Source organism: Cnephaeus nilssonii (genome assembly GCF_951640355.1).
Source record: "Cnephaeus nilssonii genome assembly, chromosome: 10".
NCBI classification, from domain to species: Eukaryota; Metazoa; Chordata; class Mammalia; order Chiroptera; family Vespertilionidae; genus Cnephaeus; species Cnephaeus nilssonii.
Genome location: NC_137081.1, coordinates 16,329,063 through 16,342,683, shown reverse-complemented (window position 1 = coordinate 16,342,683; position 13,621 = coordinate 16,329,063). Strand labels below are relative to the sequence as shown.

Below are 13,621 nucleotides of genomic sequence, written 5' to 3'. Positions count from 1 at the left end.
ATCGATTTCTATCTTCTTTGAGAGAATTGTCTTTTTATAAGAGAAAAGTTAATGCAATGCTATGAGGCCATTTCAGTTATTTAACATTAATGAAGAAAATCTTCCTTGTTTAAAATTACAGTTAATCATTTACTGTTTTTTCCTTTCTCCTAGGGCTAATCAGAGGAGTAATCATTGTCCACTTAATTTTTAATCCATTTAAAAATTTTACTTTTTCTACATAATTTTCCTATTTAAGGACTGAGTTAAAATATTTAATCTCCTCAAAACACATCAATAAACTTGCTTTGTAGTTCAAAGTGCGTAGAATTTTATCCTTTAGCAAACTTCACTGTTGGGCCTGGTTTCCTCTCTGGTTCATACGACTCGTGTGGCTTTTCTTTTTCTTTCTTTTTTTTTTTTCATTCATATCACCTCTTATTATATCCATCATTCCATTTTTCTTTCCTATTAGAGTGAAATTGGACACAGCCCTCCTCCCGCCTACACCCCCATGTCAGGAGTAAGTATCTCACAATCAACCTTCATCTTTTAGGATTTTTGGTCTTTGCTTACCATGTTTCCTCTCTCTTGTCTCCCCATAATTTCCTCATTTTGCCTTTGCCAACAGTAAGTTAAGAATTTGCTATAGGTTGTGAAGCAACCTTTTTAGATATCTATTATTTCAGCAGATAATCCAAAATGGGATATGCATCAACAGTAGCTTTTGATTTTTACCTGGGCTCCTAAGTTATATCTCTAGTGAGGAGTTTATCTTGACTACCGCGATGTTAGGTTGTGTACTTTGTGCTACAAAGTCAGACTCTCAGTGCTGATTCTCCATTTGGGTACTGGAGACTCACAGTCACAGCAACTACAGAGTAGAATGCAGTAAGGAAACACCATTCGAATGGCCCCAATGTGCTTCTGTTCTTAATGGCAACTGTCTATAACTAACCATGTTGCTATATGTCATGAAAATCCACTTCGGATTTTCTATCAAAAACGGGCAACTGTGGGGGGGGGAATGTGAAATATGTTTTATTAGATCATGTGGTGGTAGGTGCTTAGTAATATCAAAAGACTGTATGTAGTTCCAAATTGTTTTCCATGACTTAAGTTTTAAGAAAAATTGGAATTTTAGGTGTGATTAGTCTGTAACTCAAAGCCATTAGCCACTAGGGAAAAATAAGGTAAATTCAAACAAACAAACAAAAACCTGACATTTTTCTGAAAGACGGGCTTCCATATCCTTTAGCTTTTAACATTCATTTTTTACGACCATTCCTAACAATGACCGTTGTCCGAATGTGTCTCTACTATTGACAGAACCAATTTGTGTACCGAGATGGGGGTTTCGCTGCAGAACAGGGCGTGCCCGTGCCCTACAGAGCCACGACCAGCACCATCCCAGAAGCTCCCGTGGCTCAGGGGGCCACAGCCGAGATTTTTGATGACGCCTGCTGCAACGGCACCCTACGCAAGCCAGTGGCACCCCATGTCCAAGAAGATAGCAGCACCCAGAGGTACAGTGCCGACCCCACAGTGTTTGCCCCGGAACGGAGCCCACGAGGGGAGCTGGATGAAGAAGGCTACATGACCCCTATGCGAGACAAACCCAAACAAGGTACATACAGGGTGTTCAGAAATGATTGCCGTTCTACACTCACATCCATCAAAATAAGCAAAGTATAGAAGGGGTATGGCCAAAGCACTGGACTATGCATCGTTTGTGACCCAGAAACAGACCTGGGCTGCTGCCATCCAGGCTGTACTGTCTGAACCAGCAGCATCCGAGGCAGTGATGGCTTTTTAGAAATCAGAGTCTCAGGCCCTGCCTGGATAAGAGCCTGAATTTTAACAAGATCCCGAGGTATTTTTTAACATGGTCAAGTCTGAGAAATACTAACTGAAACCTATCGTTATTGAAATATTTGAATGAGTTAGTAGTGATGTGTTAGCATATCACAAGATTTCAGAACCATTGTTTTATTGGACTTATTGTGGAGATCGTAAAGATTGGGATTGTTGGCAAAAGTGTCCAAAGATTTTAATGGCACTAGTAAAAAGATTTGGTGGATTCTTTAAAGTGGTGTCATTTAAATGACCCAGTTTATTACAAAAAAATATGATTTCTTCTGACACATTTCAAAAATTAAAGTCCTAGCCCTGTATATACTTACATGTATACCGTTCCATCTTAAAAATATCCATACTTTGTGGTTTCATAAAGCACCGTAGTGGTTCCCTCTTATCTACTGTTTTGTTTTCCATGTTTTTAGTTACCCATGGTGAACCACAGTCTGAAAAGATCAAATGGAGAATGACGGAAATAAACAGTTTATGTTTTAAAGTGTGTGCTGTTCTGAGCAGTGTGATGAAGTCTCAGGCCACCCTGCTCTGTCCCACCCAGGATGTGTGTCCATATTGAGTACACTTTCGGCTCATTGGTCACTTAGTAGCCATCTAGGTTTTCAGATGGATCGACTGTATCACAGTGATGGTGCTCAAGTAATCCCTTATTTACTTAATAATTTCTACAAAGTGCAAGAGTAGAAAGGCTGGCAATTTGGATGCCAACGAAAAGCTATAAAATTCTTTCTGTAAGTGAGAAGTTATGTATCTATAGGTAAAAATCAGTAATATATATAGGGTTTCGTACTATGCACACTTTCATCTATACTATCCACACTTTCAGGCATCCACTGGGGGTCTTGGGACGTATCTCCCATGGATGAGGGGGGACTAGTATACAGTGTTAGTGGTGGAAATGTTAAACACCCAAATCAAGCAACATTTCCATTTTGCAAAAGCTTATTTCCTTCTACCTTAAATGCATCACAAAAAGAAAATAGATGATTGTTATTCAAAACTGATGATCCTGTCTCAGCATCTTCAGTGTCAACAGTAAACTGTATTTTAAGACTCTGTATGAGGGCCCATTATGTCCTGAAATATTCACTTTTATAAAATGTGAAATACACATTATAAATAGCCTATTAAAATATACATATACACTGAGTGGCCAGTGTGTTAGACTCACTGTAGAGCATCCTCAGATTTTGCCTCTGAATACTAAGAGACCAGGTTTCTGTAGAAGGAATGCTTACTAGTAGTTCTCAAAGACTAGAGCATTTTAGTATAGACATTCCTTTACTTTTAAGGAAGAAGTTCAGAAATCTGGGGGGGAAAACAATTTCTGCTCCCTTTTAAGTTTATTCATATATTTTTTCTTAAAATGACAGTAGCTTTGAGCCCCTTTCAAATTAAAACAGTTTATCAAAGGTAAAGTTCACCCCACTCCTATAGGGGCAATAATGAAAACAGTGCAGAAGAACAAGATGATTACTCAGGAGGAGTTAGAAGACCTGAAGTCTAGTTCATTGCTAATTGTATCCTTCATACATTATTGAATCTCTGTTTTCTGCCTATAAAGCTGGAAAAATACAGCTTGTACCTCCTTTTTCGCAGGATTGATGCAGGATGAAATGAGAGTACCTTGTACATTATTGAACCGTAATTCATGTAGTATATGATGATGAGATATTCATTACCATCTTTTAACTTGCACATGATGCTAAATACTTAAGTACATCCAGTAGGCCTATATCCAGGGGAAAATAACCCTGAGTTGATGAGATTTTTTTCTCTACATGTCAAACTAAGTATGGGGGATTGAAAGTTTATTTCAGAATGTTGGCATCTCAGCAAAGTAAGAATAGCTAAGTGTCATTTTTATGTATATACTAAAAGACAAGACAAAAATATGGTCTATATATTTGGATACTATGTCTATATATATAGTCATAATATACAGGAATTAAACTTGAGGAGAACAACATTAATTAGCATTTTTAAAAAATTCTGAGCCAGTACCTATTTTAGATCAATTTATTCGATTAAATCAGAAAAAAAAAATCCACTAATGGATCATAGAGACATTTTATATGATTCAAACTAATAGTTTGGTATTTTGTGATTATCAGTAGCCACTGGAAATTGTTATACTTTATTGTTAAGCATAGGTATTGGCAAGCAAGTCACTTTAGAAGCATGTTAGATGTCTACCAGATTTGTTTTAGGAGTTGAGTTTTGTTTTCTTAGATGTTACTCTTCCTATGAATAAAGCTTTCTGGAGAACATCTATAATCAAATCCTTGTTACTATACAGGCACCACAGTAAACCTCACTTGCTAAAAATGCTATTCTTTCACTTTATCTATTGATCTTGGAGTAGAATTCAGCTATAGATATTTAGATTTTTCACTATCCTTTAAAAAATTCTGATTTCTCCATATTTAAAGGCTATTTAACGCTTATAGGTTGTCTTATCTTCCAACATAAGTTTGGATAACTGGCCCCCTATGTGGGAGAGACAAATGCAATTAGACAGAAAAAGAACAATCTAGGCGACAGAAACACTGATACCAGCCCTGCAGGTGTCTTGTTTTGTCCTTATCATTTATTTTAACCCATTTACTCTCTCTCTTTTTTTTTTTAATGACAGTAGTAATCAACAAAATAGTTTTGTGAGAACTCATGGCTTTACTGTTCTGAACAAAGCAGCTAGCCGTTCTGTTTAACCTTGCTCTGATGAACATTTTCCAGGCAGTAGACGTTAACTGATACTTTCGTATTCCGTCAGAATATCTGAACCCTGTAGAGGAGAACCCGTTTGTTTCCCGGAGAAAAAACGGAGACCTTCAAGCTTTGGATAATCCCGAATATCACAATGCTTCCACTGGCCCACCCAAGGCAGAGGATGAGTATGTGAATGAGCCCCTGTACCTCAACACCTTTGCCAACACGTTGGGGAATGCCGAGCACCTGAGGAACACCGTACTGGCGGTGCCAGAGAAGGCCAAGAAGGCGTTCGACAACCCTGACTACTGGAACCACAGCCTGCCCCCTCGGAGCACCCTCCAGCACCCAGACTACCTGCAGGAGTACAGCACAACCTATTTTTATAAACAAAATGGACGGATCCGGCCGATCGTGGCAGAGAATCCCGAATACCTCTCTGAGTTCTCGTTGAAGCCAGGCACTGTGCTGCCTCCTCCACCCTACAGACACCGGAATACTGTGGTGTAGACGCAACAGGGGTTTTAAGGTGGAAAGACATGCCCACTCCAATTTCCCTGCCACCACTCTTTCTCTTACGGTCCCCCTTCTGCTCCCAAGGCCAGTAGTTTTGAAACTTCCCAGGGGAAGCTCTAGAGATGCAACGATAGTTATGTGCTTATCTAACTTGAACATTAGAAGGAAGGACTTGAAAGAGAAAGACAGGAAAAACCACACTGTTTCTTCATTTCTCTGCATGGGTTGGTCAGGAGACAGAACCAGCAAATGTAAGGCAATACTGCCGGCTGTCAAACTAGTTTTCCAATTTTTTTCTTTTTTCGAATTTCTTTCTATTTTTTTTTTTTAAATGCAGAGTCTTGAAAGACCCATGCTATCTGTTCCTGTCTACAGGAACTGATGTGTACAGTTTCAGCATCCCTGAAAGCCCTAATAACCTTTCCATTAGAATAAGAAAAAAGATAACCTTTTCTATAACATGTAATATAACAGATGGAGAATCCAAATTTCTTTCTCCCACTGTTTCTATCCTGACAAGCAAGAGTGGCTAACTCAGCTTTCATTTCTGAATCTACATCAGAGTTATAACGTAATTATGTGTGGAGGGCTTTCTTGTGTTTTTATTTGTTATTTTCCTTTTTGTTTTTGCTTGGCTCTAGTCCTTCATATTATTACTTTCTCCCCTATTTTTGGCTTTAATTTCTAATGGCTAAGACTTTTTTATGCATTGCTATAAATTGGCAGAAATTAAAAAAAGGAAGTGGAATGGCCACTATTTAAAATATATTGTCTTTAAAATTAGAAAGGGAGGCCAAGATGTTAGTCAAATATAGCATCAAATCTCACTTTTGAGTTTTACACTATTGAACATGTACCACCACCCCCATTCATTTTCATCCTTCAATGTTTTCTTCTCCATAAATGACAGTACTTGATAGGCAGTTGGTAATTGTTAAAAAAGAAGGGAAACTAAGAGACAGTTCTGTGTGGTTCATGAAAACTACTGATATTTTCAGGGGTTATCCAATGGGGAATCCATTGAACTGGAAGAAACACACTGGATTGGGTATGTCTACCTGGCAGATACTCGGAAATGTAGTTTGCACTTAAACTATAATTTTATTTGTTCTCTTTCTGAACTCCATTTTGGATTTTGAATGAAGCAATATGGAAGCAACCAGCAAAATAGCTAATTTAAGTACATTTTTTTTAAAAAGTGCTTAAAGAAAGAAAGACTGTGGAAATACCAAACCAAGCAAATTAGGACTTTGGAACAGTATCCAGGGATTATGATGACAGGGGCAGCACGTTATGTACATGTGATATCACATTTGCTACGCAAGGAAAGTTGTCCAGTTTGTATATTGAAAATTAAGAAATGCAAGCAAGGATGGGCTTGAATTCCATGGAATTTCTAGTATGAGACTCTATTTATAATAAGGGGAAGGTAACTCTTTGCACATAAATTGGTATAACAAAAAAGAAAGATAAGCATTCACAGCTTATAGATAGGTCCTTGGGTCAAAACTTGTAAATAAACCTGAAAAATATTCTCATGTAATTATTTTAATATCCCACATACTAATCTTTTGATACTTTATATAATAACTCCTTTCTTCAAACACAGCATCCTAGTCTAGGACCATCTTTATTATGTATTGTTTCAAGAGAATACCTGCTGAGTTAAGATGAGTAATGGGAACAATTGGTAGGTATGAGTCTCCAGAAAAAGGGAACCTCAGGTCAGTTATCAGGAGAATTGGATATGTCTCTCTTTTCTAGGAAAATCCATCCCAAGTCATTTGGATTTAAATTTTTTTTCTAATGTTGACAGTGTGGGATCAAATTTGACTTTATTATAAGGAGCAATTAGACTAAAAATCTCCAAATGGTAAAACAGAGAGTTTGGAGTGGGGGTGTGGGGGATGCAAAAGAAAAAAAAATCTAGGTTTCTGCTTATTTTGAAAATGTAAATCCATTAATACCTTCAACTTATTTTTTTCAATTAATATTTATTTAGAGTCTATTAAAAGCACTGTGTTATGTGGGAAATACTGAGATAAATGTAATATTATTCCTAACTTAAACATTTTAGTCTAGTTTATTTGGGATGACACTTGAATTTCTTCATAAATTTAAAGAATAAGATTGCATGAACTTTTTGTGAGTAGTCATTATAAAATCTAGTGAACTCATTTGAGACACAAATGAAAGACCCTACAAGTTATTGAAATATACAAATAGGATAGTTTCAATGCTATCCTCTAAGCACAAACGGGTCTAGAAGGATGTTGCATCACTGGCCTATTGGCCTGCCTGGATTCGAACTTGACCATTAATCAGCAGTCGATGTTGGTCTTTGGCCAAGAACCTTGGAGGCATTGGGATCAGTTTTGTTCTAGGTTTTGAAAAGAGAGGTAAGCTAAAAGAGTGAGGAAAAGCAATGAAATGATTTCTGAGATCCTTTCTAGTAAAGTTCAACCATAAATTTCCCAAGAATAATTCAGGTGCCACAGCCTGACAGCTGAGAGCACTCTCACCCATTCAGAGGAGTCTCCAGGAAAAGGGGACCTCACTTCAGTACTTATCAAAATTTAAATATCAGCCTCCAACTTCTGGATAAATCTGTACCAACTCAGCATTGACAGCACGCTGGTTGAATACTAGAGCTTGATTTTTTTTCTTTTGATTTACAGTATTCATATGTGTTGTTTTTTTTGTGATATGGAAAGCACAATCATTTATTTTGTAGGATAGAACAATAATTTGTTTTACTCTTAAGGTGATAGAAATGTATCCAGTGAATGTAATCTCCTTCATCCTAAGAACATGAGACCCTTGGACATCAGGTAATCTTCCACTAATAACTGGAGATAGATGTGAGTATAATCTAAAATGACCCAAAATGTTTCATGAGAGCTCCACGTCCTTGTTCCTTTTGAGTGCTTTTTGTAGTACATACTTGATTTCAGTTGTTTTAGGGTTTCCCTTTTGTTAGATATTTGTTCCCCTTGGAAAACATATTTCAGAGTGGATGAGAAGGAGAAGAAAAATTCCATTTGTTCCAAAGAATAACTTGGTCAGCCCAGTGGAGCGTAATGTTCCAATGCCAATCAAAGCCTGAAAGGTGCATTGGAATATCATGTTCCTGAGGCTAGATGTATCCGTGCTAATATGCAGAATCAATTCAGTAAATTTGAAGAAAATTACTATTAAAGTTGCACAAACTATATTTTTTAAATCACCCAATTTTGTAGTTTATATCTACTTTAGGGAATCCTATTTTCAAGTATGAAAAACGGTATAATGGAAAGGTTGTTTAAAGAAGTACTTCTTAGACAGGTGAGGAAAGATGTTCTGTAAACCAGGGTAGACCCAGAACCACAAAGCATCCTGCACCATGCTGAGGTGCTTGGGCTGCTGAGCAGCGGTTGGTTTTCCAAATGTTAGTGGCACAGGTTAGGATGAGAGCTCTTTTTCTAGTAATAATTTTGAAATAGCATAAAAAAATGAAATATTCAAATTATATTAAAAGATGCAAAGTAAAAATATGGGACTCTTTCTTAGTATATCAAGAAGGATGATCATCTGTAGCTTCGGAGAAGAGAGTATTCTTCTAAGACGTGTTATAATGTGTGCTAATAGCTTCTAAAGGCAGGACATGGCATGAAGATCAGGAATATCCCCAATGCCAAGGACAGACCCTAAGAGGACTGTGAGGGTCTGCTGCTATATGAAGTGAGAGGGACTATTGGTGTGCTTCTTGAAGTGTCGAAAGTGAAAAGAAAAATTTAATTCTTTAAGCCCGACAGGGAAGGATGTAAATACAAGTTTTTTCCCAGCTATCTAACCTTTATTTCAAAACTTGAATTACCCATCCATCTATAAATGTTGATTATTTAACTAGTGTATGTAGTTCATAAGGTACTAGGAAGGATGATCACGAAAGCATGTATATAACTGGGCAGACCATGAAAATGCTGTAAGATGTAGATTTAGTTAGGTCATCAGCCATTAAATGGTTTTAATATTATTAAATAAATTAAGATAGATAACTAACCACGGAATATAATGTAAAAAAATACAACGCAGGATATGAGAGTGTAGGATGGATTTTGCAAAGTGAAACATAAGTTTACCCTTTAAAGTCGCTGTTTGTTGGGTGTAACTGAAAGTAGGCATGGAGAGGGCTGGTTCCACTTGTGAAACTGCTTTAAAGAACGACAATTAATTCTTTTCTCACACTCTCACTCCTTTACCTTTATAAAAATGTACTAAGTGTAAAGAGACATTTTTAAAATTTGTTTTGCAAGCACTACCTTGAAGAGTTTTACAGGCAAATATGTTGATTATGACTTGAAGTGAGAGGTCTCCAAATGAAGTCCGGGAAATGTAAATGTTCTATTACCTTAGGCAGAGTCAAAGAATGAGTGGTGCCATGTACTAAGCAAACAAAACATTTAATTTGTGACATGTCCTTTCTTTTTCCTTGATACCTCCGGTTTCCCAAAACAAACAGGAATTAGTGAACAATATTCTAATAAAGAAATGCTAACACCAGCATTTCAAACTGCTGTATCTCCATTATTTTGGACTCCAGTTATTAGACTGATGATTTGTAATGCAGCAAATAAGAAATCCAGGTGTGTAATACAGCAAATAAGAAATCCAGGTGTGTAAGCTGCTAGTTGTTAAAAAAAAATCAGATAAATTCACTCCTGTATATGCTATGGACGGAGAATTCTGCTGTGCCTCTCGTGTATATGGAATTTTGAAGGATCGCTTTGAACCCATGTCGATACATAAAGGCAGACTCATGTCTTCTAATTGCCATTTGCTTAAGAAAGAATAGCATTAGAGGGATAGAGTGGGTATAATTTAAAATACTGAGATCAGTGGAGACCTTAATATTACAGCTATTGCAGTGAGGCCAGGTTTTATATTTCTGGGTAGAATTAATACAATATTCTAATCCCAGGCATGCCTTTGCAGAGCAGTTGTCTCTCCAGTTACCACCATGAAGCTGTGGTGGGCACCTTGTTGGGTCAGGAAAACCGTGTCTTTGTGTGGACACGTGGCTTTTAACACCATGGGCTGCTTTATTATGTTCATTCACAGAAAAGTCCCCATAAAAAAATAAGTAGAAAATTTAGACACTCTGTTCAAATTCCCCTGATTTTGCAAAAATGTAGGATGTGCTACGTTTGCGGACCCCTGCCTCACCTCTTCCCAGCCAGGTGAAATTTTGGGCAGAAGAAAATGCTTCTCTGATCATGAGCTGAAAAGACTCTAAGCCCCCATTTCATGGGTGTTCTCATGCTTTCCCTGGAAAATACCCTTTGACCCTCAGTTTTAGAAGTGATTGCCTTGGTAGGTATCACAGAAATGCTCATTTCTCTCTGGACCTTAGAGGAAAAGACCATCCTCTTTCCTTTCCCACTGGCACAACCACCTCCGTTGTCTTCACTTCTCCCCCACTCTAGTTTGGAGTGGTCCTCTCGATGCTGTTCCTCTCTTAAGCCATAGTGGATCTCTGAGGTCCCACACCCTGCTTTGTGAAATAATGACTTAGCCTCTGCTCTCACATGCCTGACTTTTTCATAAAAGATCCCAGCAATTTGGACATGATTTGAACTATGTACAAATAAATTACTGCACATAGTATACTTTGTGATATTAATTTTTGCTTCATGTTTTTCCATGAAGATTGATTCCTTTACTATGTCCTTCTCTGTAGGATTTGAGATGAGTCAGCCCCGTGATGAATCTTGAAACTCACATAGGGGCACATGCCCTTGGTAGGGTCTTAGATTTATTCTTTTCATGAAAACCTTACATATCACTGAGAAGTTAGTTTTGCCAGCACATTAACTTTTTTACTTTATCTTATTTTATTCCTGATGGCAAATATTGTATAGCTGCTGTATTTTTCCCCCTCAAATGAAGAGTCTTAGTATCCTAAAAGGTAAAGGCTATTCAGCTTTGAGAATCTCCTGTGATCTTTTGTTAGTTCATTCATGCATCTAAGAAATATGTAATGAGTGCAGTTTCACTGTAATGGAAATTCATGTTGTCTGCGAGGTTGCCATTCTTTCTCCGCTTATGCTCTCCAAGGACATTTTTCTTCCAAGACTCTAACGAGTTTGACCCATATCATGAGACATGGTTATATTTGTACAAATATACAAATATAAGAAAACTAAGTTTCATACCTGTAGGCAATAGTCTAACTGGTCCAAGCCACTTTGCCTTGACTGCTATTTTTATCCCTGGTGTGTAAAGTTTGCCCCAGCCTGTAGCCTTTTGAAGGAAAGCAAATCATACATCCTATATATTGACATAACCTGATTTTTGGATCTCATTTCCAGATTTTTCAGTTAAGGAAGGGTTGTGCGTTTCCCCTCGTGTGGAAGTCATTTTCCTGTATATTTCTGGATCTCTCAGGGGCTGGGAGGAGGGAGTGAAGGGGACTGCACCATAGCACTCCACTGTAGTAATTACTGTAGTAATCCACTTTTGGGGTTACTACAGTAATCAGCTACGGAAGTTATTTTCTAAATGTAGATATGTGAGCTGTTCTTTTAAAGTAAGGTACTTTGAAATATGTAGCATAAACTGGTACTGCTGTTAAATGGGTCGATTACTAAACTGAGCAGCTGTGCAAGGGCAGCTAACTTTGAATGCACATCTCACTGGCTGTTGCGTCTACATCTCATGTTGTGAGCTCCAGGGACTTGCACTGCCGCATGTCGCAACTGCATTGTCTCGTGGTATGACTGGTTGTTCATGTCTTTCTTGAGCACCATTGTAACAAGATCAAATGAAAATGAGACCAATCTGTAAGACAGTTCATAGCACAAAAAAATGTCATGTTGAATCTTCTCTCAGACACTCATCTCATACACACATCAACATAGTGACTAAGATCAGTTCAGGTGTTAAAGGGAGACACTACCAAAAAGACAGAGGCTTAAGGTATTTTATACGTTTGTATTCATTTCCTTGTCTTCTTAACGTGTAAAGAGAAAACAAGCCCTCTCTCTTATGAAGTACCTTCAAAGGACAGGGGTGCAAAATTACCTAGTTGGTAAGCCATCAGTGTTTCATTTAAACCCCAGTGTTCGAAGTTAGCTGCCTTTTGAAATAAACAAAAAATACTACTGTATGTTTGAAAATGTGAATAGTATTTTTATAGCTTGTTAAAGACATGGCTAGTTGCATTTGTAAATAAGGATAATGTTGCTTTGATTTTCTTTTGTGGACATCTTTATTTGGAACATAATTGTCTTTAGGGTTGATTTGTATATAAGTAATTGGCTTGTGATTGTTTCTTTTTGGTTGGAAGTTATAATTTTGACATTACTTGTGATTCTGTGTTCAGCACTATTGTGACATGTTCAACCTCTGCACTCGCTTACACAATAGGATATGACAATTGTGTGTTGTAAAATGTTATTTTGATTTTTTTTCTATTTTATCTATGAAGGATTATGCACTTAACTCATACTAACTTTTTTAATGTTAGGTATATTTTTAGTATAATTTCCCTTAATCTTTTTTCTTCTGTAACCCTTCACCCCCTTTGTTTTCCCTTCCCCCTACTTCTGTTGTTATTTGAAAATGAGAGACACACTGTCTTTTAAATTTCTGTAATTAGGCTTCTCAGTTAGTTCTCAAGGATCCTCTCTTGGCTCTTGGGAAAGAATTGTACCTGTACAAGGCAATTATAGAATGCGACCTGCTTTGCCTCATTCCGTACTGATCATCCCAGCTGAACAATTTGAAAACTGTTCTGCTTTTTTGTTACATGAATCTGTCAGAAATATATTTTTAATTTAATATAAATGAAATTCAATAAAATATGAAACAAATTTTCTCTTCTGTGTCAGAAATTTGTTCTAAGAAAAACCAATTGGGGAGAGGAAGATTTGTTCTTGGTTTAATAATCTGAAGATGTGTGATGAGCTTATTTTTGTTCATAGTTATGCATCTCATTAATTATTCCTAGGAACCCTTTGGTTGTTTGAAATGTGATACATTCCATATGTTTTTACCACCTAGCACAAATGCCTACTGATGTGTATAGACTACTCATCTGTACAGACTATGCTTAATTAACTGTGGTTGGTTTGTTTCTTTAGAAATTAAAAAAAAACAAATATTGGGTAGGTTGTATCCAAAAACCATTAATATTTTTTTTCAGGGTGAAACCTCTATTTTATTTTTATTAAATATGAAAAAATTAATTTATTTTTATCACCATTTATCTCCCTTATACCCTCCTCTACCCACCCACACCTCTCCACTCCCACAAGTACCACACTGTTGTCCCTGTCCATGACTTATTTATTTTTTCTTTTTGCTTAATCCCTCCACCTCCCAGCCCTCCCCCACACCCTCTTGAGCTGTCAACCTGCTCTCTATCTATGAGTCTGTCACTATTTGGTAACTGGTGACTGGTGACTTGAGACAAGCCCACAGACATGTGTGGGAGTGATTTCAGAGACATTGATGACATGAACAAGATCTCTCAACTCTCTCTTACTCCAATTCTCTTATTTTT

The 13,621-nt window shown here is 37.2% G+C and overlaps 1 protein-coding gene across 2 annotated transcripts in view; it reads left to right on the top strand.

Moving 5' to 3' along the window:
• The window catches only part of ERBB4 (erb-b2 receptor tyrosine kinase 4), a 932,247-nt gene extending 923,224 nt beyond the window's left edge, over window positions 1–9,023 (top strand). The window contains exons 26-28 of one of the 2 annotated variants that reach the window (XM_079783179.1): window positions 455–502; window positions 1,309–1,606; window positions 4,625–9,023. In XM_079783179.1, the coding sequence (XP_079639305.1) occupies window positions 455–502; window positions 1,309–1,606; window positions 4,625–5,070 (792 nt within the window). In that variant the 3' untranslated portion in view covers window positions 5,071–9,023. The remainder of the gene's footprint in view (window positions 1–454; window positions 503–1,308; window positions 1,607–4,624) is intronic. The other variant, XM_079783180.1, reaches the window with a different exon arrangement.
• Window positions 9,024–13,621: the final 4,598 nt, after the last annotated feature.